The 25,115-nt window shown below is 44.8% G+C and overlaps 1 protein-coding gene across 1 annotated transcript in view; it reads left to right on the top strand.

Annotated features, from left to right (window-relative positions):
* The first annotated feature begins 11,337 nt into the window (after nt 1-11,337).
* The window catches only part of gfra4a (GDNF family receptor alpha 4a), a 194,524-nt gene continuing 180,746 nt past the window's right edge, over nt 11,338-25,115 (top strand). The window contains exon 1 of the mRNA XM_035417845.1: nt 11,338-11,466. Within this exon, the coding sequence (XP_035273736.1) occupies nt 11,443-11,466 (24 nt within the window). The 5' untranslated portion in view covers nt 11,338-11,442. The remainder of the gene's footprint in view (nt 11,467-25,115) is intronic.

Below are 25,115 nucleotides of genomic sequence, written 5' to 3'. Positions count from 1 at the left end.
TCAAACAAGACTAATCCTTATGTGACGTATATCAGCGACAACATCCTAGTCAGTGGTGATAACTATTTATTAAAATTATATGATTATATTTTTTAGCCTGGGTGCATATTTGCACATATTATCTTTTTTTTTTTTTTTTTTTACCCCCCCCCCACCCCCCCCCCCCCCCCCCCCCTCCCTGAATTGATATAGTCAGTAGTTCGGAACGTTTATTATTTTTTATTATATTTCTGTATTAATCAGCAGTGCAGTCTGTTCTCGCTTTAAATAGCCGCCTCGGATCTCGCGGATGGGCCCCTCCCTCTCCCCCCAATCAGGAAATGAGTGTCGACGGCAAATTCCCTCGGATGAAAAGTAAAATATTTGTCTAGACTGAAGGTCGCTATGAAGGCCCATGCGGATGAGTAGGTCTCCCATTATTGCAGCTATTGAACCTTGAGACAAATGGAAGAAGGGGGGAAAAAAACATTATTAATATTTTAAAAGCGCCAAATCTGTAAATATTTACCATTTATTGAATCGCAGTGGAATGCGGGCACTTATGTAATACCTATCAATCTGAAAGGGAATGATTAAATGTGTTCTGTTTCCAGAATAAATTCCGAGCTTCTCACAATCTAAAAACACAAGCACATGACGCCCAGTGCGCCAAATGGGTTTTTTTTTTCTGAAACCAGGAGGTCGGAGGGTTTAAAACTCACAACGGCAGCCGTTCGTTTAAATTGCTTTTTTTTTTTTTTCTTCTTCTTCTTCTTTTCTTTCTTTTGTGTACTCATGCAACAAACTGTTTGTACAGTTTCAGGACAAAGGTTGCATCAAGGAACTGGCAAGAAAGAAGAAATTAATAGCGGTGTTATTTAAACGCTCTCCCTTGGACCCACAATGCAATTTGTTTTGATGCTCCAGCGCCTTAATTTTCCCAGCTGCCCCTCCTCTCTGTGAGGGGTATCAGGGAACCGTTTACGCACGCTATTCAAACTGTATCCCCCCCGGCCCACAGCCAATCACATCCCATAAATCAAGTTGCCGGAGCGACGCTCCGGAGACCGCGTTGGCATTTAACTTTAACCCGCCGTCGCGGGGGAAAAAAAAGAAAACAATCGCCGTTAAAAAGCGTTTCGCGTTGCGCGGACACGCCAGAGGCTCCCATGATGCTACCTGTCAGCTCTTCCTCTCCTGGGGGTAGCTGGAGGGGGAGGAAGAGGGGGGTAAGGGGGGTGGAGACAGATGGTATTTTCGGAGTCTGGCACATTCCAGCGTCGGTCCGGTATCGTGTCCAGCTATGCAGTCTCGAGGACACGCATTTTTCAGCACCCCACAGTCTGCCCCAAATGCCCCCCCTTTGCACCCCACCCCCCCGGTCAGTCAGACACCCACAGTGTGCAGCCTGAGCTACATGTTCCTGTCCTCAGAGTGTGTATCTGTGGGGTTTCCCCAGTGGGTTCTGGAGTACAGAGAGAGAAGGTGTGACTGACGTGTGTGTTTCGGCGCGTGTGCTCATCTGTGCTCCCCCATTCCAGTACGGGACGGTCCCAGTGAAAGAGACAGATCTAGAGAAATAGGGGAGGAAGGATGGGGAAGTATGGGTGCTGGTGATTTTTCTGGCCTCACAGATTAACGGTCAATTTAACAGTTCCACAAAGTAGCAAAGGGCTTGTTTGCAGTCACCCCCAAAATTTTGATTGCAAATATTAGAGTTGGCCAAGCTTTTTCAAGTACAATTCTTTTTACCCACCACTCATCTTGGTCAAGAGGCACCACTGCTGCTCTTGGTGTCTCAGTTCCAGTGCTGTACAGTTTGCTCTGTCTAGATCCAATTAAACGAAAATGAAACTCTTTATAAAGTCTTCCCTTGATCTGAGAAATAACCAGGCTATTATGAAGGATGATTATTTAATTCTCCAGGAACAATAGATATAGCCCTGATTGTTCTCTCAGCTTCACGGAAATCAGAATGAACTCAATTTCAGCCTTTCCCCAGTCACGCACAGAGCATCAGGCTGCTTTCACTGGATATAGCTGCAGATAATTGGCTGCCATAACCTACAGTGACATGTGATGCATGCATATGATATAGAGTCTGATGCCGTATGAACCGAGGGGTATTAAAGAGCAGAAAAAGATTCTGGCTATTAAAAAAAAAAAAAAATCAATCTTCTGCAGAATATACGTTATTTTCTCGGGCAGAAAATGTGTTTATTTTTCTGGGGGGAATTCTGGAGGCTGGGAAGATGCTTGTGGCAGTTCTTGGGCTCGAGCGGAACATGGGTAGCAGGCTGGTTTTGCGGGGAGTGAATTGTTGAACCCAGCTGAATAAACTTTAGAACAAAAAAAAAAAAAAAACTTTGTGGTTGTGGAAAGCTGTGAAAAGTTTATTCGCACTATTTCCTGGGGGTCACAAAAAGACACCCTTACCCAACATTTTCCGATGAAATAAGCAAGTTTTATCTTTGTAACGTAGCTGGAAAGCTGTGGATAATGGAGCGTAATTAACGCACTGCTAGCGCATTTCGTGATAGCTGGGGGCAGCGTGGCTGTCTTCGCATGCATTGCTCACATCGCCTCATGCCTGGAAAGTGAACAGGTGTGTACAGCACATAGCCGTATGTGCAGCAAAGAGCCCATTGGTCCACGGTACACAGGGCTTAAGACTTGTTGTAGTCTGTAAGACAAGTATCTGAGTTTAACCGCACGGCATTATGAAGTTGCCTGCAAAATCAAAACAAGAATAAAAGAAGCTAAATATCATTTTAACTAAAACTTGTCAGGTGAGTCAGATAACCGAGGGCATTTCGCACCGTTTGTCGTCTTTTTGTACGCCGTTTCTTTCCGGAACACTCTGTTTTCCAGCAGGGTGCTGAACTGCGTGCGGTTTCACTGAAGAGGAACGTTCTCTCAGCTCAACGTTCTGTTGTATTATATTTTTGTACAGGAAATCCGATTTGATTCTGCAGATTTTATTTATCCCCCCCCCCCCCCCCCAATTGAAAGGGCAAATGCTCGCAAGTGCAAACAGCACGTTGGCAGACGCATTGGATATTACAGAAAAGCGAGAGGCGGTGGTCTGGATCCAATTAAAGTTTGTCGTTGGCTCTTGAGTTGCAACGCATGCAGGTGTTGTTGTATTTCTTGAAAATAAAATTGGATGCATGCAGCAATCTCTGGAATGAACCTATGAAAGAAAAATACTTTTTATGTCCAAGTTAAGGAAAAATCTTGAGAGAATCAAGGACTGCAATGAAATATTGTGTATTTCTTGAAATGTTGAATTAAGTATTCTTGATAGACTTCCAAATTCATAGTCTTATGGAGCTCTTTGGATGGCTCCACCATCAAAAATATATTTACATTATGATGTATTTATGCATTAAGATGGGAGAGAGCTTCCACTAGGGTATGACATGGAGGTTAGTAGAACACTAATCGTCATTCCTGTTTGTTTATTTGACAGAAATTGCTGTTAGCTATTTAATTACAGATTAATTACAGCACATTGCCATATAGGTGCATGCAATATGAGATAAAAGATTATAAAATACAATTGCAGCATCATTACAAAAGTGTAAATCAAATGAATGGCCTAGAAAAAGAGGTCTATAAAAGGAGCTGTAACTGAAATGGCAGTCTTTCTATGGCGTGAATCAGCTGTTTGGAATGACAGTGTTTTAAGTCCCATATAAATAATGGCTGATCAGGATCTGAAAGCGATGCCCTAAATTATATCAGAATTCAGCTGAGATGTGGTTTGGTTGCGTCTGGGGACATAAAATGGGTTCCAATTCTCAGGCCCAGCCTATTACAATGGAATGATGTCTGTCTGTCAGCAGGAATCGGTCATGTGTCAGTCATGTGCTTGAAAGCAGACCCTGAGATGTACAGACCTGTACGGCCACCCTGTTTCCCACGGTTAGATTCCCGTAGCATGCAGGGCACCGAGGGTCACTGACATCTCATAAACACACACGTCCCTCATAAACACACACATCCCTCAGGTCGCCTAGCTCTGCATAACTGTGTCTGTTCGAGAAGTAAAACTAATACTGAAATTCCTCGGCTTTTTCGTCAGCGCAAAACGACCGATGCGTTTCTTTCTCTTTTTTTTCCATTTTAACTGCGGTGAAAGACTCATCGTTTCCCTCCGGCGTACGTTCGACTGGCAAAGCGGGGAATTGAACGAGGGTGAGAGCGGGAATGACAGAATAAATTAACAGCTCGGGCAGTTTGGTCGGCGGGGGGGGGGGGGTCGGGAGATGATGAACGATTCTGAGCTCAGTGTGGTCAGGAACCTCATATGGCTGCTCTCCGGGGTCAGTTTAAGCTCACTCTGTGATCACCTCGTTTGATTACATCACTGCGCGGGCGGCGTGCCAAAGCATACCTTACTCTCCTCGGACGACTTTTTTGAAAGTGCCCCCTGCAGGCGAAGAAGCGCATTTATTTTATAGCCTGGCCCCGTAGCAGATTTATGTCTATCATTAATACCACCTCTCTCCCCCCCCCCGCTTTGCGATGTCCGGAGGGGGGAGGGGGGGGGAGACCACATGTTGGGGTTAACGGGGGGGGGGGGCCTTCTATAGCCGCACAGAGCCTAACGACGGTCTTCCTCTGCGTGGCAACCACAGAGCCCCGCCCAGTACTTCGCCACATAGTGCCGTTTCGGCAGAGGAACAAAGCGCCGCCATTTTTAACGCCAGGAAGTCCCAAAGCTGTCTGATGTGACAGCGTGCGCTCTAAACAGGCGGGATTTCGTTTTTCAGGTTAATTATCCTCCATTGGAGTGTATGCAGCATGTCTCTGAAACTCAGCATAAACGGAAACACAGGAAAACAAAGTGAACATGGCCTACTTTTGAAGAAGCGAGAACCTCGAGATAGTCAGACAGGTTTTCTTTTTGAGATGTTGGAATAGAAGTTTTTGACAAAGAGCGCTTTTCTTGTGTCTGGGGCCGCAGTGCCTCCTGTCCGCCTGAGTTTGTGAGTGATGGATGCCGCTTATGATTGACAGCTCGGCTGTGTTATAATGCTCAGAGTGTTGGGATTGGCCCTCTCTACGTACCGCGTACCAGCGGTGGCTGTGTTTGTGTTGGTGACGCTTTATTGAGTGTCTGTTATGGAGCACATCACGCATATGAACAGAATTTTATTTGCACAATAATAATGAATATGTTTACACAGTGTTATTGCCTAATTCTGTGCTGCATAAGCCGAAGTGGAAGGATAAATTCATGCAGAGCTCTAACGGCCTGGAGGGCTAATATTTGAGCTATATTTCTTTGACGTGAAGCTAGATTTTATTGTTTCACAATGGCACAGTAAACACAGATGCTAAAATAGAAACGGCACGTTGATTATGTTAATGGTGGTGAGCATACTTATGAAGAGGTACATTTTTATTGTGAAACCTCAAAGTTAATGGCAAATGTCTATCGATCTGGGCCATTGCATTGCAAATGCTTCCTGAGGCTGGGCTGATGGGCTGTACAAATGGGCAGAGGTTAAAGGTCACCATTTACAGTTGTCATGTATTGATAATGTGGAAAGGCTCAGCTGTGAGGTAAGCAGCAGAGGGACGGAATCTTGCGTAACAGCCGGAACGCTCGTCACCCGGGAGACGGTATTCCCGCTTACACCGGAATCCTATCCACAGGGAATTCCTGTAGGGGTCCAGCACTGGACCACGGAAGTCACGTTCCTGATCCTGGCATTCCGAGGCTGGTCATTATCATCCTGTGCCGGATCATTTCCTAAATAAATCAGGCTTAAATGTTTTGGTGCAGGGTCCCACTGGACTCATAGCTGGGCAGGAAAGACCAGAAGTCCTGCTGGTAATTTTGTACATTTTTGTAATATGATGCTGTTCTGAGCTCTGGATTATCATTGGGACTAATCTCAGATCATCAACAGTGAATGCGAGGACACTAGAATCACAATCAAGAAATTATCATAGCCAGTTGAATAAAACACGAGATGAACTGGGAATCGGGCACAACAGTAAATATCATTGAAAAAGTAGATTGCAGTAGAAAAGAACTGGACCTCCTCCTGCTCAGGAGCATCCTAAAGTCAGCATCCTTATAGTTGACCCGGAAGTGGAAGTTTGCCCGTGGCTTGATCCCTCATCAGTTACGTGAGAGGTAAGATAAGCCGTCACATCGGTTTGGCTTCAAAGGAAACAAACGGGTGATGCAACAGCCGCAAACGAACGGCGAGCGATGGCGGGTTTTTTGTAACACAGCGAGCCGGCGCGGGGCTTCGAGGGCAAAAGCGCGCGTCGGAAGATCAAAAGGGAACGGTTTACATTTTAATTCCAGCTCTCGGAATGCCGGGGGCGGGAAACGAGGTCAGTGCCGCGCGGAAGTCAGTACGTATTTTGTTATAATTCAGAAGCCGGCTGCTCGTCAGTTTTCCGTGTTTATCTGCGGCGTGTAAACATTAAAAATTGAAAAAGGCGTCCTTCTGAGATAAGAAACCGGGAGGAATTTCTCCCGGACCCAAGGGCCCAACGCGTGGTTCTTTCTGAAACCAGACACATATATGAGTGATTCTTTATGATTCTTTGTTCTTTCGAACAAACAAACCGCTCTAAGATGACTTGTCGTGTAAGATTTGCGCTGTGATTGCAGATAGATGAGCTGTTTCAGGTGAACTTTAATGGCTGCTGTGATGTTTGTGGGTGGTGGGGATGGGGGGGGGGGGGTGGTTTGTCTATTTTTCCCTCATATTTCTTCAGAACCCTGGGAAATCTTCACCACATTATAGTCATTATAGTCGTGGCCTGGTCTACAAAGATGCCAGGCCTGAGGCTTATTAACAGTCATCCCAGGTGTGTGTCGCTGTCTTCCTCGGGTACAGTGGAACTATTTCGAAGCACACCTGAATGACACATCGCTGAACCTGGATATATGGCTGTGGTTAAACAGACACCATGACCATAAACGACAAAACTATAAACAGCGTAATTATAAGCAACTTAATATGGCACACGAATAAATTAATCAAAACAGGAGCACTTATAATTTGTAGAGCTACTTCGCTTTTGGTGAATTGTTTTTAGCTGTCTTGTATAATCCCTGAATTTCAATGAAACGATTCATACATTGCGGTGTTAATGAAAATGACCGTCTTTAAAAAAATCTTCCAAAACTCATTAACAGAACTATACACAGTGCCGCAAGTCATTCAAAACGAAAAATCGAGAGAGAGTCTGAGAGAAAGCGAGAGAGAGTGAGAATAGGAGAGCGAGAGGAGAGTACTCAGGGCAGTACAGAGTGACTCTGCTTTCTCCTCTCCAGTCTTGTGGGCGTGTTTACAGTGGGTGCAGGAGAAAGAGCCGGCAGAGGTGAGGCGGAGCACACTCACATACACACACACACACTCTCACACACACACACTCACATACACACAAACACACACATACTGAGGCAGCTCCGCACACACACACACACACACTCACGCACACAGACACTCACTCACACACACACACACACACACACAGACACTCACACACACACACTCACACATACACACGCACACACACACTGAGGCAGCTCCGCACACAGACACACACTCACACACACACACACACACAGACACACACTCACACACACACACACACACACAGACACACACTCACACACACACAGACACACACACAGAGGCGGGTCCTCACACACACACACACACACTCACACACACACACAGAGGCGGGTCCGCACACAGACACACACACACACACACACACACAGAGGCGGGTCCGCACACACACACACACACACCTTCATTAGCAGGTAAAGGACGGAGGAGTTGAGGGGTAACTGTGTGCACTCTGTGGTTGTGGGCTGTTCTACGGCGCCCCCTGGTGTGCGCTGTCACTTCCCCGCTCCTGTCCTTTCATCTCACTCCATTTCCTCCGCAGCCACGCGTTTACTCTCACCTTGAAGATGGACTCTCACTGAAATCCCGCATCAAAGTAATCAACACAAATGAGGGTGCGTGTCTGCGCGCGTGTTTGCCTGCCTGCCTGAGTGTGTGTGTGTATTTGCTTGCCTGCATGAGTGTGTGTGTTTGCCCACCTGCCTGCTTGTGTGTGTGTGTGTATTTGTCTGCCTGCATGAGTGTGTGTGTTTGCCCACCTGCCTGCCTGTCTGCATGTGTGTGTGTGTGTGGGTTTGTCAGACTGCCTGCCTGTGTGTGTGTCTGCCTGCCTGCCTGCCTGCATGTGTGTGAGTATGTATGCATGTGTGATGTTTTAATACTATCTAGATTATTAATGACTTTATCAAATACCGAATCACTAATTGAGGATGAAAGATGATAAATAATTTTTTTTGGATGGAGGGAGGAGAGGACAGGCCAGGCAGTTAATTGCAGCTTCTTCCTCTGACACATTCCTAACCGCTAACCTTTTCCTGCTCTTAGCCTGTGTAATCTTACACGTACAAAAACGGCCAGATCAATGATGCAGACGGGGGGGTGCTTTGAGGTGAAGCCCGGCCCGTCGCGTTTGATCTGTCGCGAAGGTCGAAACCCCCCCCAAAAAAAAAAAAAAAAAAGGAGAGGCCGGAATTCGCAACGCTCGGTCGCCGTGTTTCCGTGGAGACGAAGCCGACGCGTTTCGCCTCCCCCCCCGGGCCGAGCAGGTGCGCGGGCCGCGTAACCGACGTTTTTAAAAACTGGTGATTTATTACTCCGAGCACGCGCGTGTTATTAATCGTGCCGAATGCATTAGCCAATTAGGCAGCCCGTTGAGCGCAATCACCGGCGCTGCTCGACGCCTGCGAGCCGCTATCGGAAAAGACACGCGGCCCAAAAACAGAAGACTGTACTAATCAGCATAATAACTTCTTTTTTTCTCTCTCTCTCTCTCTCTCTACAACAATTACCGCAAGCCTCGGTCTTGCTCTCTGACATAATCGCAACAGGTGAAATAACAGTGAGAAGAATAACAATCCGGATCTTTCGACTCCGAACTTCTGCCGTAACTTCCCGTTTTTTTTTTGTGATGGCTGATATCTGGGGCTGAATTTGGGGTGAAGATGGTGTCCGTGTGAGCTCCCTCAGAGAGAAAACGCGTGAAGCACTCCGATGCTCTTGTCCTTACACGGCTAAATATTTACTGAAGCGGCTTCCGGTCAGGCACCTTGCTCAAGGGTACAGCAGCATTGCCCCAACCGGGATTCAAACTTGCAATCTCTCGGCTACGAGCCCAGTTCCCTAACCATGATAATACACTGCCGGTGCCCTGAAAGATCCAGTGTGGGATTGTGGGCGGTCGCTCATACAACCCTTTCATCTCTGGCGCCTTCCAGCGATGAAGTTGAGCTGACGAGGCAAAGCCTCTACCTTCAGCTCGTCCGTAGGGCTTTTCGATCCCGGCCTCTCTCTGTAAGACGAAATCCATAAGATAAGGTCAGGTTTCTTGTTAAGCGAAATTGGTTGAATTTAGAATAGACAACAGACAATCCCCTCAGTCACCAGCTGTGGATTTTTATATCACGTTGAACCAAATTGACCTTCATGTTTTCAGTTTTTTCTAATGACCTGATGAAATAGAGTTGCAGTCCATTCTCACACAATTCCTCCTCTCTTTTGTGTGTGATTAAAATGGACAAGGGCTCGGTGCTCAGACATTATCGCCTTGGCACTAAACAGCTCAGATATGATGGAGAACAAAAGGAGGATAATGGATCTGTTATCGCCCCTTAAATGTAATTTTCTGAGCTGTTTGTGTATGCAAAGCAAAAGCCCTTTGGGGGGCAGGGAGATAGCCAATAAAAATATTGCCAATAAAATATTGATCATTCTGCCATTGTAATATTCGTGTGGAATCAGTCATAATATCAACCAGCTCTCTTTTGTGGGGTGTGCTTGTACATGGTATAATGTTTCAGGTGTAATAAGTGCACCGTGTTAACTGGCCCTCCGGATTAACCTGATTACAGGTTACATTACATTTACATTATGGCGATTAGTTGATGCACTAATCCAAAGCGACTTAAACTGCCCACAGTCATTTACGCAGTCAGTTTGTGCAGTTGTGTGTGTACTGATGCGGTACAGGTTGAGTGCATTAGCCCAGGGTGCACCCGAGACCTTGGAACTGCAGACTCAGTCCTAATGCTGCACTGCCGACCGCATTGCATGCTGGGTACATTACTCTTCGCGCCATATTTCCATCTTACGGCCTTACCATCGGGGGAACAGTTCTTTCTGCTGTATAGCCCGACCAATCAGAACAGTATAACTCATCTGCATTCAGCCAATGCCCTTAACCTTCATTTATAGATTTGTTTTAGTCAATCATACAGTTTGAAAAAGTTATTTTTGGTGTTTAAATCTCGGACGGATGTATATAGCGCCCGCAGACGCATGTCTCCCATCGCCAAACACCCCATAAAAAAGGGGTCCTGAACATATAGTCTCATGTATTTATGTGATCTTCTGGGCTTCCCCTGAGACCTCCCCTGTGCCTCTGGGTGTCATGTAGTATGATCACATGACCACAAAGGGTGTAATAATATTCACGTGTTCTGACAGGACTCGCTCCGCATGTTCACAGATTCTCCGCACACACAGGTGTTCCGCTCAGTCTCCCATCTGTGAAATATGAAATGTTGCAATGCGATGGATCTTGTGAATATGTATAAATAGGCATGGCCGCGTTTAAAAAAAAAAAAAAAAAAAAAAAAGTAATGCTGCAGTGGAACAGTTCACAAACTATGATGCATTACAGTAAACAGTTGTTTCTATCCTGTTTAAGAATTAGTACGGACGGAAGGAAAGCAGGTGATGTCCATCTGGGTTTACTGTATCAAATCTATGATGCTGTTGTGGCGAGAATCAAAATTTGAAATATGAAATATGAACTCTTGTCAGAAAGAGGAATGAATTAAAATGCAGCGCTGATACTTTTGGCTAAGAGCAAATGCTGCTGTGTTTTGAATAAAATATTGATTATGGCTTTGAATAGCATCTGAGCATCCTATGATTAAATATTTAAAATCGTTAGCAAAACACGGTAAGTGGGGAAAAAACAAGAACTTGCGTCTGCTTTGGAAAGAGCCGTTCATCATTATTAATGATTGTTCAGTTGAAAAAGTCACCGTATTTGCGTTTGATCTCGAGATTAAATTAAGTGTTAAAAGTGACCTTTTACAGCATCTTTGTGGGGAACCGTTAATTGGATATCGGATAAATTGCTCAAACATAGCGTCTTTGCATTAGTAATGGGGCTGCGGAATTTTTAAGAGCAAAAAAAAAAGAAGAAAAAAAAACCTCTCCTAAAAATAGACATTTTATTTTATCTGGGCTCCCTTTTCTCCCTTTCATTCCAAGTTTGGGGAGGAGACTGTGGCTGGAGGTTTCGTCCAGAGGGTCGGGTATCAGATTTGTGTTCGATAGAGCCGCTCCGGTCCGATGGAAACCACGTCAGACGGGACGGGTGATGGAAGCCATCAAAGACTTGCCGGTAAGCTCCAGCTCAGAAACCAGACGCCCAATCGAACGCTGCAGACCCCTAATGCCCCGACGCCAAACCCCGGTGTTCCAATTTGGGAAACGTCATTATAGGGGCCGCTTTGAAGCTGACAGTCGCGGGACGGTCCTAACATAGACCAGGAGACCCTTTCCCTTCCCAGACGTCAGTCCAGGTTTCACAGTGTTCCCGTAAAGCTACTAACTCCTGACCTTTTCACATAAGTAGTACTGCGCTTGTTCAGTGCATTCTGGTGGTATGAACAGAAATTAAAAATACAATTCAGTCACATGTTTATAGCATTTGTAAAAAATTATTAAAAATTATACCCCCCCCCCCCAATTCTTAAATTGTAATTAATTGTATATAATATTATCTATGCTCTATGATTAAAGGTGTAACAGTAATATGTTATCATAAAAAAAAATATTTCAAATATTAGCTACTCTATCTGATCTCTGGAACGTGTCTCCATCAATTGGTGAGGCTATCCTTTCCTCTGGGCAAATGGAATTATAAATAATTTCACTGAAATTACAGGCTTCAGGCCATACACATTTTAAATCATCTTCATTAATAATTATTAAGAGCAAAGTGTGTGCATTCCCATGAAAGCACACTTTATACTGGTACTTTATGTAAATAGTAAGTATTGCGGGTTCTTATGCCCCAGTGAGCTTAACCCAAGGTGTTTTGCATCTTGTAACACGCGAAAGTTGACTGACACCGAATGTCATTCTCCTGCCAGACTTGTTTCAGTAATTAGAGAATCAAATGGAGCAAAGAATTATGAAGACATTCATCAGCTACACACAATCACGCATTCTTTAATTAATTTCATCCTCGTTATGGCTTTGTTTATTTCAAATTGGAATATACAATTGATGGCAATGATGTAAACATTCGCAATGTAGTAATCAATATAACGCTTCGGTATTTGAGTTTAACGCAAACCGAAAAAAGAAAACCGAATAAAAAAGAAACAGAATAACTATAAAAGGAAAAATTTCTACATAAGCACAGTAAAAGTGTATGCAGGAAGTACAGGTATTTCAGAGCAAGTGTTGGAACAGGAAAATCATAAGAAACAGAAGCAAAGCAACATTTTCTGTTGGGAATTTGGCTGGCAGAGAGGTGTCTAATCGGCTGTTAATTGGGGGGGGGGGGGGGGGGGGGGGGTGCAGTTGGCAGGAGGTCCAGGTCTCATTGCACACTACTGCCCCCCTCTGGTCAGTCCAGCATTGTCAGTCTGCTGCACAAGCTGCATGTCAAGTGCCCTCTATGGTAAAAATGTGCATGTGAGCTTAACTATGTTTCTACCTTAAGAGATACAGTCATAATTTGCAGATTAATAGCACGTTCTGGTTTGCTGTTGGGGTGTTCACTCGATATGGGATATCGCGCCGCGTGCGGACACCTAAACGTGATGTATAAGCTCCTAAAGGCCTAATCAAACGAAACGATTATAATTGCACTGAAAAGATTAATGCTCCAAAAACAATTACCGGGCCGCCATTTCATCATATTCATTGTCATCCACCGCGATCATTGACTTTACATCTGAGACGAAATGCATCAATCTATCAACGCATCGAACCAAAAAGGGAAAATGTCAGTAGGCAAAATATTAACCATCAGTTTTCATGTTTCGCTGGCTCGACAGGATGGTTACATTCATAGGATGAAAACAAAAAAAACCTGAAACACGAGCAATTAATTTTCATTTGTTTTAATGAAAGTATTTAAATGAGACTTTGCAGCAGTTGGTTGAGGGAACTGGCTGTTCACATCATGGTTTTCAGGTTAGATTCCCCCTGAGAGTCATTGCCTTGATACCCTGAGAAATCTCATGGGAAGTCTCACCAGGAAACGTCTGTTTGTAAAAATGCGTCTCGTATAAAATGTGTGTGCTGTAATTAGTGTTTGCACTCGCTGCACTTAACAAGAACAGAGATGCCTGCAGCTAATTAACATATAGTCACTGTTTTTATATATACGTAGATGGACAGCAAGGTCCTGTAACTAAATAAAATTAGCTTGCTTGCTTGATTTAATTAGCAAGTTAATTTACTGTAGTTAATGAGTCAATCCATCTCTTTGAAGGCTCATACTGTACACATACTGTATGGTGGAAAAGAAAAGAAACCAATACACCAGTTATTGTTAGCTACCTAACTGACTTAATAATTTCTTTCACAACAAATTTCCATGGGATTATGATGACTAAAACGTTGAATTTGACTTGTATTGTTAACCCACCATCTAGTTTGCCGAGCAGTAATTGACAAATTTATTTATTATTTATGTAAATAATACAAACACTCCTCCACCCCACCCCCCCCCCCCCCCCACCCAAGAACTTGCCCAGCCAATAGGAGCGCAGAACTCCTCCTTGTGTGTACTCTGCTGACTTCCTGTGCGACTTCCGTTTTGCGGGTCTGAAAAAAAGGAAAAGGAAATAATAAGGGGTAAACAAGTGTCGGCGGATAATTAATCCCATTCATCTTCCTCCAGTGGCTGATAAATGATTGTTTTAACGAAGCGGGCTGTAATCTGTGCCAACAAATGTTTGTTTTTCTTCTTTCTCTCTGCCCTACCCCGGGGGCACTAAAGGAAGGAAAGCGTGCTTTCTGCATGCACAACCTGCTATCAAAGGAGACGCTTGTCCCACATTAATGTTGCTTCGATGCCCTCACCTTGTTTTAGTGCTAAATAAGTTTTGAGGAATACATTCCTCCCCCCAGTTTAAAGAAGATGCAAATGGACAATCCAACAACCCTGTGCGTAGTTTTTTAAATTTATTTGTGACCTCTCACACTGTTTTGCAGAGTGCAAAGCACATAAAATAAATTATTTTGCTGGGCAATTGTGTCTACAAGATGGATAGATGAAGTTGTCATGACAGCACTTCCTTGGAAAGCATCAGTGTGCAGTTTCAGCTGCAGTTTCACTGTACAGTTTCAGTGTACAAGTGTTGCATTCTGGTCCCGCTGAGCATGACCTGATAGGCATAATTGGCCATTGGAAATTGACAGGGGAAAGAGGGGAGGGAGGAATGTGTGTAAAAATACAGTGGCTCACATTTTTGGCCAAGTGGGACCTTGTATTGAAGTTTTAAATTTTAAAAGAATGTGTTTGCCAAGTTTACTTTGTCTCCTGCCGTGTCCAGCATTTGTGAGTTGATTTGGACAGAGCTGAAGATGATGAAAATGTTGTTTCCCCACATATTGAAAATGATTGAGTCACTTATTCTGCCATAAAAAGGTCAAGGGCAGTAACTTCAGCCTTTGTAATAACTGAGCTTGTTATTGACTGCTTATATGGCATCTTAACTATCTTATCCAAGACCCAATTTCACCCAGAAACAGTCACTTAAATTGCAAGTGCGAGAGAAATGCAACCTTTAGTTTCTACTTTTGTCTTTTTCATCTTCTGTTTGCTGCTTATTTGATATTCTGCTGTATATTCGTACTTGACATTCAGTCTCCTTATATGATACTCTATCACGTTCTATGGCATTCGATCATAGTCTATTGCATTCTATAATTCACAAGCCCAGTATGTGTACCGTGTACTTGTGCATTACATCATAATCAAGAACATTCTCTAATGTTCTACTGTGTTCCATTTCATTCTGTCATTCAAATCATATCAAAAAATGATTTGTTTTGCCCGTTTTACAAACATTTGTCATAATTTGCTTCCCAGTCGACCCTGGCCTAAACCCCCAGTACATTTGCATAAAAATTGTACTTGTGTTTGTATTTTCATTTTGCTTCTTTAATTTCCATGATAGGAAATTTTGTTAACACTGCCACACAGACCAGTGTAGAATCAATATAAATGGAAAAAGGGTGGTTCCATTACTCTTGCAGGTTTTTTTGTATGTGAAATAACTGGCTCCTATCCCAGAATGCACCGTGAGAGCGTATTTTGGGAAACGGGCACGCCGGGGGTTTTTAATAACGAGGCGCCTGTGTTTGTCCTCCCCTCCGTAATGGGCGCAAGGTTAAAGTAAACCGTCCCGCCGGCAGAGCGGCTCGGGACGCTGACGCCCCGCTGACGGCCCCGACGGGTGATTGGTCGGTTTTAGGAATCGCTGGCCTCGGCTCGACCCGGCGCCGCGTTCGGCGAGATCGGCGTCCTCCGCCGTCTCCTCAGTCCCGCTAAACGGGCGCGGCGACCGCCAGGAACGGGGCCCTGGAGCCGGAAACGAAACGCAGCCCCCCCCCCCCCCCCCGCTGTCCCGCCGTCCCGCTCACCACAGGCGTCCCACAGCCCTGCTGGGAACGCTGAGACTGACAGACTGTGTGACCACACACACACACAATCACAAATAACCACACACAATCACATATAACCACACACTCACACACAATCACAAATAACCACACACTCATACATACATGCTCACACACACACACTCACATACACACACACTCACACACACACACACACAATCACACACACACACTCACACACACACACACACTCATACACACACACACACACACACACACACACAGTCACTGAACAAAGCGAGGCCCGTCAAAGCCGGTGGCGTTCTCCGCCGCGTTGGCCGCCGTCTCGTGACATCACGTCAAGCCGCCGCGCAGGAGCCCCGCTCGGAGGAGACGCATTCCGTCTCCCGCGGCGACCGGCGAGCGCGAATATTAATCAGCGCACATCCCGCCTCGCTGTGGGATGACTGGCCAACAGATGGGCCATGCTTTGGCGCTTCAGAGCAGACTGGACCAGAAACAAGTAAAAACCGCAACATAGAACCCCCGCCCCCCCCCCCCCCCCCCCAACCCACAGGGGGCTTCAGAGAGAACCCCCCCATCCACAGGGGGCTTTGGATCAAACCCCCAAACCCACAGGGGGCTTTGTAAGGGGGGGCCCCCCCACCAACCCCTCTGAGGAGGTTCTCTTCAAAGCTTTCCCTCCCAATCCAGATAAAATCATCGGCTGAGCCTTCAGTCATTTCCACAGTCGTGTAGGTCATTCCTGCAGTCATAACAGTGAGCCGAAAGGTTTCATAGCTGCAGCTTTTAATGTTAGAAAAGAAAAAAAAGCACATTCAGATTGTGTTTTCCAGAGAACGTGCTCTGTTTGCTTTTTTGAAATAATAAATTAAGACACGTTGCAAAGTGTTTATACATTTTCAAAGGACATGCTGTCATTGTGGCTTTACGGAAAAAGGCCTCACCAAGAATAAAGCCAGCGGATTTTCAGGTTTACTTGTTTTGTGAGTGCATACCTATTAATGCAGCGTATATGGATCAATGCCTCCTCCTGTATTTTGAAAACTGTTCATATTTTTCCAGATTTGTTGTTGCCATCTGTAGCTGGATGGGGTTTGGAAATGTGTTAAAATGTGTTAAAACAGAGTAAGAGTAATTAACATGACCAAGTAATCAACTAATATATTTAAATGTACAAAGCATGAGCCGTTACTAGGATACTGGCCATTGTATCCTTGGGCAAGGTGCTTAACCTTGATGGCTTCAGTATATATCCTGCCGTATAAATGGATTCTATGTGAAAATGCAGAAGTTGTGTGAGTTGCTCTAATGCAATGTAATTGCACTAATGTGATGTGCGTGTCCACTCCAACCTGTAAGGATTAGCAGATACAAGTATGCGGATTGACCTTTTCCCTGCCAGGGGGGGATGGGGGGATGGGGGGATGGGGGGGGGGCTTACAAGTGTTTCCAGATGCTAACAATAAGCCCCCCCACCCACCCACCCCCCCTCAGTATTTCCCCCCATTCATGTGGCTTCCTGCTCTTTTCCAAGATTTTCTCCCTTTCCTCTTCCTTTAAAAATCCTTTAAAAAAAATCTCCAATCATGATTAATACCCTCTGAAAAAAAAAAAAAATACTTTGGCCTTCTCTGCTGGTCCTCACTGCCACCTCGTTGAATGTGTGCGCTTTGTTTTTACGTGATTAAATTGCTTCGGTATGCAAATTTGACTGAAGTGGAAGAGCGTGTTTGTTTTTTTAAATTTTATTTTTTTTGTTCAGCGCTATGGAGATAGCAGTGTGCAGTAATGGTCTTACTTATCCGCTCAATTCATTCACCCCACACATCTCAAGTCTCTCCTCTCAAAACGGTCCTTTCAGTTTTATCGGCGCAAGCGTTCTGTTTAATTATGCCGGTCGGATTCTGTGTAATTTTTAAAAAATAAAAACTTGCTGTTTTACCGAGGGGTGTATGTTATTGTACCTGCTTCGGGTGTTCCAGGTGTGTCAGCCTCAATCCGTCAGCATTAATAAATGGCGTGAAGATTTCGGATTTAGTGCAGAAATTTGTAAGCTTAATGGAGAACTCGTTAATAAGCTGTGCTCATGCAAATCGGTGTGAGAGGACATTCAGCTCGTGAGCAATTTACGAAAGCGTGTTATCAATTCAGAATTTCCTTTGCATTTTAAATCAACAGTTTCATTGCCTCGGTGGCAGAGGTTCATTACAACCATTTTAATTAATCTCACACGCACTTCCAACCAAGAAGTGTCTCGTCCACTCCTCCTAAACATGTTCAGTAAAACAATTCAGTATACAAATGTTTTTTTTTTTTTTTTTGACGGGTAAATTTTTTTTAAATTTTACCTTTGCTTACCCGGTGAGGTCAACCGAGAACCGAGTTTTCATCTGCGGAGACAACCTGGGGGATGGAGGTGTGCCAGATTTCCCGGGATGATTAGGCGGCCATGATTGGCTCACCGGAGCAGATCATCCACACACACTTTGACTCGCGGTCTAATTTGATGAATTTGTTTATCTCTCTCTCTCTTTGAGAGGTAAATGACAGCTCCGCCCCCCGCTGTGACTCGCTGGCTTCGGATGAAACGACGAGCTCGTCCCGGCTTCAGCTTGAAAGATGACGGGGGGGGGGGGGGAGCGAGCTGGGCTGGGGGGAGGACGGCGGGGGAGGTGGGGGGGGGGAAGGGGCGGGGGAGAGTGCTGCTCTCTCTAGAGGAGGCGTGTGTTTGCCTGGCACTGCAAGGGCGACGGACGTCAGAAATAGCTTCTGGGGACAGTTCTGTCAGGATGAATCGGGTCGCGCGTGCGCTGACAACGTCAACCTTGATGGAACAGGCCACCGGGGGGGCCGGGGCGGTGGGGGGTGTGGGGGGGGGGGGGATTGACACATCCATGCCTTCAGCTTGAAAGCACACGGGGGGGTCAAACGGCTCACCCCGTAGGGGGGGGGTGGCCTAAGCCAAGTACACGTTTTATGATTAAGAGGGGCGGGGGCAGGGGGGGGCTCTGCCGGTTTACAAGCTGACTCCTGAACCCTTTCCCTAGATGCCATCGTTTAGATTTTCCGTGCGATACCGCCAAATTCCAGGATGCCTTCCCAAACTCCGCGATCGGGCAACAGCAAGGTCATGCCCTTGAAACCACACTTTGACCTGGGAGTCGGGTGGCATGTCTTTTCATACACAGGGCCTGCGCGTTTACAAACAAAAGACAACAGATGGCACCACCTAGAGGGAATTGGGGGGGGGGGGGCAATTTGTTCTAAGTTGGTCCAGGGGGGGTGCTAATTTATGAATGCATTTATTTTTGGAAAAACGTCTTTTTAACAATGTCTGGCAACATCCTTGTACACTGTACATAGACATTTCGGAGTAATTAACGGCATAACATTGTCTGACTGACGCCATCTTGTCTTGTTGAACCGATGTCACTACAATGCTCACTCAAAGTTCCAATCTAACTCACTGCGATGAAAATTCCTGGGAATTTTGTCGAGTCTTCCAGAATAACTGAGCTTACCCGGAACATTCTTCCTCCTGCAGGGGACCGGTAGTTTAGACGTAGATTGTCTCGGACAGGCTTAATGAACAGCTTGTACCGTGAAGGGACAAACACAAACACGCTGAAATGAAGTGTGTACGCAATTAAACGTTTAATAATAGCTGCCTTTGAAAAGCAAATGCAAGCACATTTTACGTTCGGCCCCACAGCAAAAACGTCTGCAGAAAGCGTTTTTTTTTTTCCGAAGTTTTCCAAATTGCTCCCTGGACAGAATTATATCAAAATATGCATCTTAAGCACCACAACGCTGAAACGAACATGAAAATAACCCCGATTTAGGGAAAAAATGCCCACGTTGCTTCCCGTAAAAACCTCAGTGAATACGTCAGCAGTTTAGTCTCTGTCACACGCCGTTTTGAAGTTGTAGCTGTCATGTATTAATCTGGAAGTGTGTTTGCTTTTTCTTTTTTTTTCTTTTTGCAAATAATGCACAGTTGTATAAGTTTTTTTTAAAAAGGAGTGTGGTGTGCAGCCCACAGACAACACACCCTCCTACCTTTCTCCTTTCCTAAGGCTAATTTGAAAGCGGGACACTTTCAAAAAGAGTCGCTCTGGAAAAATGCAAAAAGGTGTCACACAGCATTTAAACTTTGGCCAAGACCTGAGGGCGGGGGGGGTCTCTTGTCTCTATGGAAACTCCTGACCATTTGTTTACTTTTTGTGAACCGTCCAAACACACTGCGCGACAAAGTACGACGGCACCCGTGACGTAACAAAATTCTCCAGGTTTCGCGACGTTGCGAGACAAAACATCAGAACAGAGAATGACTCTTTTATCGTCGTTTTTTCTTGTCGGGAGTGTCATTTGACAGAATAGAAATTAGGCTTCATGCCACCGTTTCCCCAGAATGCATTCGGTCGGTCAAAGGTCAAAGGTCAGTCGGATGGGCGAAGACCTTTAAGTATCGACAGCTGCGTGACAGGTGATCAGTACAAATAAATGAGCAGATGTGAGATGCTTTTCTTGCCCCCAAAAAATTTTGCAGATCTCTGCAGGAAAGTGCGTACGTAGTGTAGCAGAGCTACAGCAAACACTGTGGCTGTGGAGAGCTGGTGACTTCTCTGCTTCCACACCACACGATTTCTACTTAAAATTTGTGTGACAGGCGTAGTTTTTACTTATTTCTGAATTGTCAGGGAGCAAAGAATCACTGCTTGAAACCAGGAATGATAAACAGATATGGTTCCAATCAACATTTGTCCTTAAATTTGAACTACACATTGAGGGTTTTTATTTTTCTTCAGACACCATTGTGGGTTCAGGTATAATCAACCAAAATCATCTCACCAAACAATGTACAAAGAAACAAAAACACAAAAAATAGCAACGAAAGGGAGAATGTGCCGATCAGGAAACAAAGCCATCAAAGGAAAAAGAACACTTCAAAAAAATGTTTTTGAAAGCAACCCGCTGCCTAGATGACAAGAATATTTTTCCCGTTGTGGAACAGTTGGTGCAATTTCACACTCCCCGACCGAACGGAGAAATCAATTCCGCCTTTCATGAAGCCGAGCGCGTGTCAAGCACGTGGAGTCTGACCCGCCAGGAGACGCGCCGCAACGTAAAAAAAAGGAAAGTTGACGCTCCTGGTGGACAGCCTTATTGAAGACATGCACACGACGAAAACATTTGGAATAAAAAAAAAAACTGCAACTTGTTCTTTGAAGGAACTAACAAAAACATCTCACCAGGGCATTCACAAATGTTTGGCACCAGTATTTCAAATATTTTGAAATGAACAAATAACTTGTTCATTTGCATGATTGCTAATGGCTCATTTAGTACAAAGCGTTTTTTTTAAAAAATGCTTTCTTAATAACTTGTTTGCTTATGTTGACTAAGGTATTTGGTTAACAGAACCTTATTGTAATGTGGTACTGTTTTTTTTTAGTGAGGCCTTCATGGAACACCCCCCCCACACCTCCCCCCCCCACTCCCACTTCCACCGCCAGTACTTATCTCAATGCACTGTGAAATGGAAGAACCTAAACATCATGCAGAGGAAAAAGAAATAACAAAAAAAAAAACTGCTGTGAAAAATGCGTCGATACAAACAGCATTACCCTCAGAGAGAGGAGATTCATTTAACAGCGCTTATAGAGGAGCAAGAAAAAAAACAGTTTGAAAGGAACTATTTAAAAGCAGTAAGTTAGAATGTCAAGGGACCGCGCCATCCAATTAAAAAGAAAAATAATCTAACCGTGCCGAGGAGAAGTGTGGATGGGGGGAGAGGGACTGCGAGCCGGCCCGTATTTAGATAAGTGCCTCCAGGTATCGATCAAGCTCAGCTCTTAGCTGCCCGTATTAAGTGCTGCATTCATGCTAATGGAAGGGCCCACAAAATGGCTTCCTCTCACCTTCCTCTGTCTCCCTCCTCTCAGGGCCTTGCTGTTCTCCGCGGCTCATAAGTTTCCCTGTGGATTCTCTCTCTTCTGTTAGCGTGTAAACACCGGGCTGTTTCGCGAGCCGAATGTAATGTGGTCAAGTGGGTCAAGCTTTTTAAAATACACTCGATTTTTATCCCAGGCGTTTACCAGTGGTAATGCTGTCGGGGGGGGGGGGGGGGTGTTATATGATCAGTTTGACAGAAGAAAGGTGGTGATGTAACCATGGTAATCGCCGTTTTAAAGAGGCGGGCTAAGGGGAATGGGGTCAAGAACATATCGGCGACAGACTGCCCTGGAAGTTCCGCTCATTGGAGACGTTTAGCAGTTAGCAAACTTTAGATGCCTACCTGACATACCCTTTCAATATTGACCAGGTGACATCATTTCATTTTTTAATTTTAAATGGTATTTATGAATGATAATGGTATAATTGGCATAGATGGTGGTGGCAATACTACTACTACTACTACTACTAATAATAATAATAATAATAATGTGTTATTTAAGGCAGAAATACCGAACACAAGAAAACAACGAATTTACCTACAAACTAGATAGTTTCACCGTATGAAGCCTGGTATTGAAAACCCCCTGAGTTTCTACCTCTACTACATGACTTGGCAAGCTATTCCACACAGTGACTACTCTCTGTGTGGGGAAAAAAAAAAAAAACTTCCTAACATCTGTGCAGAATTTACCTAATTATCCTGTGATTTCTGATTCCTCAGACCCATTTTCTCAGACAAATAAATTACCTGCGGGCGTGTTTATGTGGCCCGGGGACGAACGCCATGGGCGAAAGCGGGACCGATGCCAAGAAATTCGCACGGCCGTCGCAAATCGCAGCGGCGCTAACCGCGTTTCCCACCCGTCCTGCTGTGAACCAGGGCTTTGATTATCCATGCGGGGTGACATCACGCTGAAGCTAACAAAATGGTGGACGTGTCTTTATTCTTTTATTCTCAGGGATGGTGGAGCTGCTGGGGTCGGGCTCTGGCGGTAATCCCTGGACTTCTGATTTAGTTTGATAGACTTTTTTTTTTTTTTGGAATCGCTGAGAATTAAGCACCGATAAGTTGGGAAGCTGTCGTGTAGATTTTCGCAGGGAGTTCTTGGTCTTGGTGGTCTTGGTGGTCTTGGTGCCCGTTCCTCATGTTTCGTGTTCGTGTTCTTCTGGGAAACATGTGCACGGCTCACAGCTGGATGGGGGGGGGGTCGGTTGCACAGCTGGGTCGGTGCTTTCTGAAAAGGCCCGGTCATGGTCCCCATGGCGACCCCTTCGGCCTCCTGCTGCTCCAGCTGGGGAAATAAACCAGGCTCTGTGGCTTTAGCCCCCACACGGGGCTTTGGTCTTGAGATCCTGCAGGTTCAAATCCCACGTGGGCTTTACCTCGCAGCTCTCTGTCATTAACCCAGCAGCTACACAAACAGGAAGATTTCAGTCCTTTTCCTTTATATCCCCCTAAGACCCAGTTCATTTTTATCCCCTGTAGGGGACAAGAGTCTCTGGTCTTTATCTCAACAACCATATATTCTGCTGTGCTGAAACCTCTACACTACAGGGACATTCAATAAATAATATTTTAAAATAGTTCCTATGCAACATGTTTTTGTCTTCCAAAACACTTGTATTATGTCAAAAAAAATTTGAATACTTTTTTTTTTTGCCGGATCTCAGGAGGATAAAAGCACCCAGCAGTGAGTCTGGAGCAGTTCCGTTTTTCAGGCCCTTCTACTGACTTTAACTTTTTTAGTTCATGGTTGTTCCCATGAGAGAGTTTTGTCACCTCCATCTCATATTTATAGCACGGTGTGCATATCACTGAAAACAGCCCTTTCAGGAGGTCATGGAGCTCAGACCTACATTTGTGCGGAGTTTGCAGCTGTTTTGTGGTTCTGCTGTGTGCTGCCTGATTGTTGTCAACATCTTCTGAAATAACACGACAGCGGCTAGGCTAGGTACTGTAGCAGCGATTTACGAACAAGTGGAGGGTTGCTGCCCTGGAAACAGTCACCAGGGTTACCGCACAGCCAAGCTTCCGCAGAGCATCTTGTTGAACTTTTGCAGATAAAAGGATATTTGTGGGTAAGAGCTGCCAGTCTCATTTTATAACATAGCATAACATAATGACAAGAACAGGCCATTCAGCCCAACAACGCTCACCATTTTCCTGATTAAATTGTACCTAGTGTACCTCCAGATTACCTACAGACTACAGTAGATGGTATCTAACACCTTATCAAGCCTGGTCTTGAAAATCCCCTGAGTTCCTGCCTCCTCTACGTGACCTGGCAGGCTATTCCACACATAGCCCGCTCTCCCAAACTGTTGGTGAAGCACAGAAATTATGCGATGGAAATTTCCTGCTGACTCAGCGGTCTTCTCAGCCAATTAAGTATAAAACATTTCCCTTTTTTTTTTTTTTAAGTAACTCCCAAAGCCACTGGAGTCTTTTTCAGTGCTCTGTTTTTGTCCGCTTTCTTCCCTCTATTGCCTGATGTAGCCCTGCCCCCAGTGGGAGGAGCATCACAAGCCCCGCCCTCAGTGGGAGGAGCATCGCATACCCCACCCTTAATGGGAGGAGCATAGCATGCCCTGCCCTCAGTGGGAGGAGCATACCATGCCCCGCCCCACCACCCAGCAGGTATGCAGTCCTTCCTGGTCATCCATAATGCTCCGATCTGTATTGGTGGAATTGCCGCCAAACTTGCTCCTTGTCACCATGTCCACTCAAAAGTAAAAATACAGTTTACTTTAAAAAATGGTTGGAGAAAAAAGAAAACTATTACAAATGGACCCTGAGATTTGGGTCAAGTAGCAGAAAATGCAGACTGACAGACCTGTGAGGACTTAGCAATTTATTTCTGCATTTCTAATGTTAATGGTGTTGACTTGAACTGTGCAGCTCCCAGCAAAACTATCATTTTCAGTGTTTTTTTAGCAGTGACTTCCATCTTAAACCCCTGTGGAGACATTCAAAATGAGAAAATGATTCAGTATAAAAAAAAAAAATAACTGGAAACTGTAAAACTGCATTTAAATCTGTTTGCAACAGCAGTTTGTGTGTTAACATGTGATTAAGGGTATGCCCAAAGATTATTTTTTTGTTAAATAAAGGCAAAAGCTAATCTGAAATCTCCTGTAGCTTATAGACGGTTTTATTAAGTAACAATTCCATAATAAAATTGAAAAAAAAAAACTTATTTTAGGTAATTATTTATATATATATATATATATATATATCATCCTGTTTAACTTTAACTTTGGCATTATGCATGATAGCTGATTGGCAGCTGAATTCTGACCACGCACCAGCCAGTCGACGGGGGAGAGGGAGTGCTCACTAGGCCTTTTAATTTGCGGACGTTTCTGTTGCCAGCTCAGGAATTTGCCCGTTCCGTTGGTGGGACCCTAAGTGAGTAAGGG

This window comes from Anguilla anguilla, chromosome 5 (genome assembly GCF_013347855.1).
Source record: "Anguilla anguilla isolate fAngAng1 chromosome 5, fAngAng1.pri, whole genome shotgun sequence".
Taxonomy (NCBI): domain Eukaryota; kingdom Metazoa; phylum Chordata; class Actinopteri; order Anguilliformes; family Anguillidae; genus Anguilla; species Anguilla anguilla.
Note: the sequence above shows the minus strand (reverse complement) of the source record. Positions and strands in the feature narration are given on the sequence as shown.